The sequence below is a fragment of the Cyprinodon variegatus genome, unplaced genomic scaffold (assembly GCF_000732505.1).
Source record: "Cyprinodon variegatus isolate N-32 unplaced genomic scaffold, C_variegatus-1.0 Scaffold1075, whole genome shotgun sequence".
NCBI classification, from domain to species: Eukaryota; Metazoa; Chordata; class Actinopteri; order Cyprinodontiformes; family Cyprinodontidae; genus Cyprinodon; species Cyprinodon variegatus.
In genome coordinates, this window is record NW_015151528.1 from 135,168 (window position 1) to 139,006 (window position 3,839).

At 37.6% G+C, this 3,839-nt stretch overlaps 1 protein-coding gene across 2 annotated transcripts in view; it reads right to left on the bottom strand.

Annotated features, from left to right (window-relative positions):
• The window catches only part of mtch1 (mitochondrial carrier 1), a 17,419-nt gene that overhangs the window by 11,977 nt on the left and 1,603 nt on the right, over positions 1-3,839 (bottom strand). For both annotated transcript variants that reach the window (XM_015400132.1, XM_015400130.1), the window contains exon 2: positions 1,683-1,767. In XM_015400132.1, coding sequence (XP_015255618.1) covers positions 1,683-1,767 — 85 coding nt within the window. The remainder of the gene's footprint in view (positions 1-1,682; positions 1,768-3,839) is intronic.

A 3,839-nucleotide genomic window follows, 5' to 3' on the forward strand; every position in this document is an offset into this window, starting at 1 on the left:
GAAAACCATCCACAGATCAACCAGGTAGAGCTCTGATGCAGGTATGTGAACTTCCTTCCATTTTTTCCCCATATCCTAAATATATAAATCACAACAAGGAACGCTGGTGACAGAGAATGTGGGATTTCGGGGTTAGAGAGCTCTGCTCTGATGGATGTCAGTTCCTGCTTGGTTCCTCATGAGTCAATCAACTCCTCCCAATCAGTCCACCATAAAAAGATTTCTTTATCGTGTTTCTATAATTTCATCAATGCAAGAAAAACCTAAACTGCGCGGTGAAGGGTGGTGAAGCAGCGTGCAGTGAGAGCATTTACTCCTCCCTCACCTCATGCTGCCATGTGACATTTGCTGCAGGATAAACATTTAATCATGAATGCCTGTTATATATTTAAGCCCATATAGTCCTTTTCTATAGCGGGATAATACACTTAGGGCCCGTGTTGCCACTTTTACATTTTTGCAGATCTAGACAGATTTATTTTCTTTTTTTTTTTTGGTCCGATATGGCTCTTTGACCAGTTTGGGTTGCCGACCCAAAGTGTTGAGTTTGAGGCTCTATAGATTGGACCAAAAACAAAGCCAAAACAAGGCCAATATCCTACTTCAAACTAACTATCTTCTTGTAGCAGTGTTTGTCTGATGCATTTGTTTTTTTGTGCTTGTGTTTTGGAGTTTGCATCATAGATCCTTTATTGCACGTTTGCACCTGTCAGCCAGCGTAGAAGAGAGAGCTCTAGCTAGCATGCAGATCCATGCATCATAGTTGAACTTTTTCACACATAGGTTAAACTTTACAGACAAAAGGCAAATAGCAATAAAAATGCAATCCCAATATTGGTCGACTATTTGTAAAATCATTTAGCCCTTCTTACTACACATCTCTGGTGTTACAATGGTTGTGAAAAACCCCTTGTACAATAGGAAAAGTTGCATAAAGCGTCTCAAAGTGTTGATGGTTAGTTATCCCAGTTTTTTAGCATCTCATGAAAAATCGTTCCATGCGCGATCGGGTTCCAGAGAAATCCTCTAAACAGAGTCAGCCTTGTTTTCCCTGTTTAGCAGAGTTTATATCACCAGATATAAACAGGATTTATCTGGAAACAATTGAGCTGATGTCATCACATGCATTGCCAGCATTATATAAGTGTTTGCCAAAATAACCTTGTACAGTAAAGTGGATGAAAACATACATCCCTCAAACTGTTTCCTAATACTTTGTATTGTCTTTATGATCAAATATGATGTAAACCAAAAAGGAAAGTAGGACAATGCTAATAATGCAGAAAGAAGGGTTTTAATGAAACCGTAGATTCACTGCATTTGATTGCATAACGATATTCCATAATAAAGTCACAATTATGTTCCATTATACATTCCTTAGTTTTCCCCATGATTTCATTAAAATTTAGAAACTTGAGCTATAATAAATTGCTTTTTTGCACAAATTATTACCCCCTATATAAATCAAACATATAAGGGTGGTGCTTGAAGATTGTCTGAGCATAGATCAAGTAGGCATAGAAATGTAACTCTTGATGTACTTGTAGTCTTAAACAATAGTTGCTAGGCAATGTGCCACGTATAACATGAAAAAGAATAAAGCTACTTGCTGTAAACATGATTCATATGCTACCAGAGTGTTTTGGTGCTTTTTAAATCACATTTGAAGCTGCTTTACTTACCATAGCTAAAGAAACCAGGCAGATATAAAACTCTTCTCCCAAACATTGTTGTCCCCACAGCTGGAGGAAGAGGTTCATGCCCCAACTAAAAAACCAAACATGCAGTGCATGAAGAAAACAGGTGAGATTAATACAAGAGAAAAAGAAACAAAAATTAAACTTATTCTAAATAAATACAGAGAGGATATATCTGCTGTCTTTTCAGATACATAACAAGTAGACACAACCTGCAAATACATTCTAGTGAAAAGGGTATTTTCTTTTATTGCAATTACTCTTGTATTCTTCCCTTCCCTGAATAAACAATGTGCAAACCATTGCCATGTTGTATGCTGGTGAAGATTCTCAGTCATCCAGGTCATAGTTATTCCAAAAAAGTTAAAAAACAATCCACTGGACTTTGTTTCCAAGTTTGAAGACGTTTTGCTCCCCCTCCAGGAAGATTTTTCAGATCCAATTGTCAGAAATAGCGTTGAGTTTGAGGCTTTATACAGTAGCACAATAAAGCTTTATTTTTGTTCAGAAAACATGCAAACTGAAATGGACGAACAGGTCCCCTCCCTTTGGAAGGGGGGTTGTTTGGCTTCTTTCGCCGTGTTGCTCTGTAAAAGGCTAAAGTAAAAATTGCTCAGAAGCCCAGTAACCTGACTGATCTAGAGAAGATTTGTGTGGAGGAGTGGGCCAAAATCCCACCTGCAGTGTGTGCAAACCTGGTGAAAAACTACAGGAAATGTTTGACCTCTGTAATTGCAAACAAAGGCTACTGTACAAATATGTGCTCAAACAGTGATTTCTGGATTTATTTATTTATTTTTTGCACAATTTTTTATAATGACAATTTCAGACCCCTCCATGATTTCTAAGTGGGAGAACTTGAAAAATAGCAGGGGGTTCAAATACTTGTTTGGCATAAGCCAGATTGATTACGTGTAGAATTTAAACTGAACTTATTATGGAAAATTCTGTGTTTATACCTTGAAGCTTTCTCTCTCCAGTTCTTTTCATATAAAGAGATCACTTGGGAAGAACTTGTTAATTAACACTTTATAATGAATATGTATTAAATAACCCTGAGACATGACAAAAGATTTTGGTACATATTGTAATCTTACTCCGATCAGAGAAGTTGCTTTGAGTTACAGATGGCAGCTGCTTACCAACCGGGCTCATATCTGGTGGAGAAGCAGAAACAGTTGGAGAAGCATTTTATGCAACTCCAGTCTGCCACATCATCATATAATGATATGATGTAATGACATCATTTGCAGATGAGGAGACATCCATAGCTCCAGATTTATCAAAATATTAAACTTTGTTTTTAGAACAAGGCCACTGCTCTAATTCCATTCTCAAATCTTTACCACGTTTATAATGAAGACACTAACTGTATGGCCGGATAAAGGAATTATCCTAATTAGAAAAACTAGTTGGGAAAACATTAGTTCTGACACACAACAGGCATGTATTACGAGGGTATCATCATTAGTAAAGATAACCCTAACAAACAGCATGTATCGATCTGGAAAATTTAATGTAAAGAGTTGTACCCGGGGGAAATTCTCATCCAGGTCATAATCATTCCAAAAAACTTAATAACACAACCACTGGAATTTTTTTGCTTTGGTGGACTGTTGGCCTGGTGGTTCCAGCAGTGCGCTTGTGCTCTGAGAAGGTTGCAAGTACCCGGTTCGATCCCCACAAGCACTCTGTGTCTCTGAGCAAGACCCTTAACCCCACACTGCTCCCCGGCAGCCTACTGCTCCCTAAGGGGATGTGTTAAATGCAGAGATTAATTTCTCCAGTGTGAGATTAATAAAGTTAAATTATTAATTTATCCAGAAAGCTTTCTCAATTCAAAATGTCTAGAGTAGTGTGGAACCTAGAGCTCCTCTGCTATTGGTTTTTGTTATTAATTTTTTTGAAATTCTTTGAGCTGATTGGGTACCTGCCTCCAATGTCAGGTTTTTTTAGCCAATCATAGCATTAGTAGGAGCTTGATTTGTTTCACAACTAGTTAGAGGTTAAATAAAACCCCTACCAAATGTGGTTTGGCGGAACGCAGCAACATCTTCCCATCAAAATTAAAAAGAGAGATCATATCTCTCCTATCCTGGCTTCTCTTCATTGGCTTTCTGTTAAATCCAGAATAGAATTTAA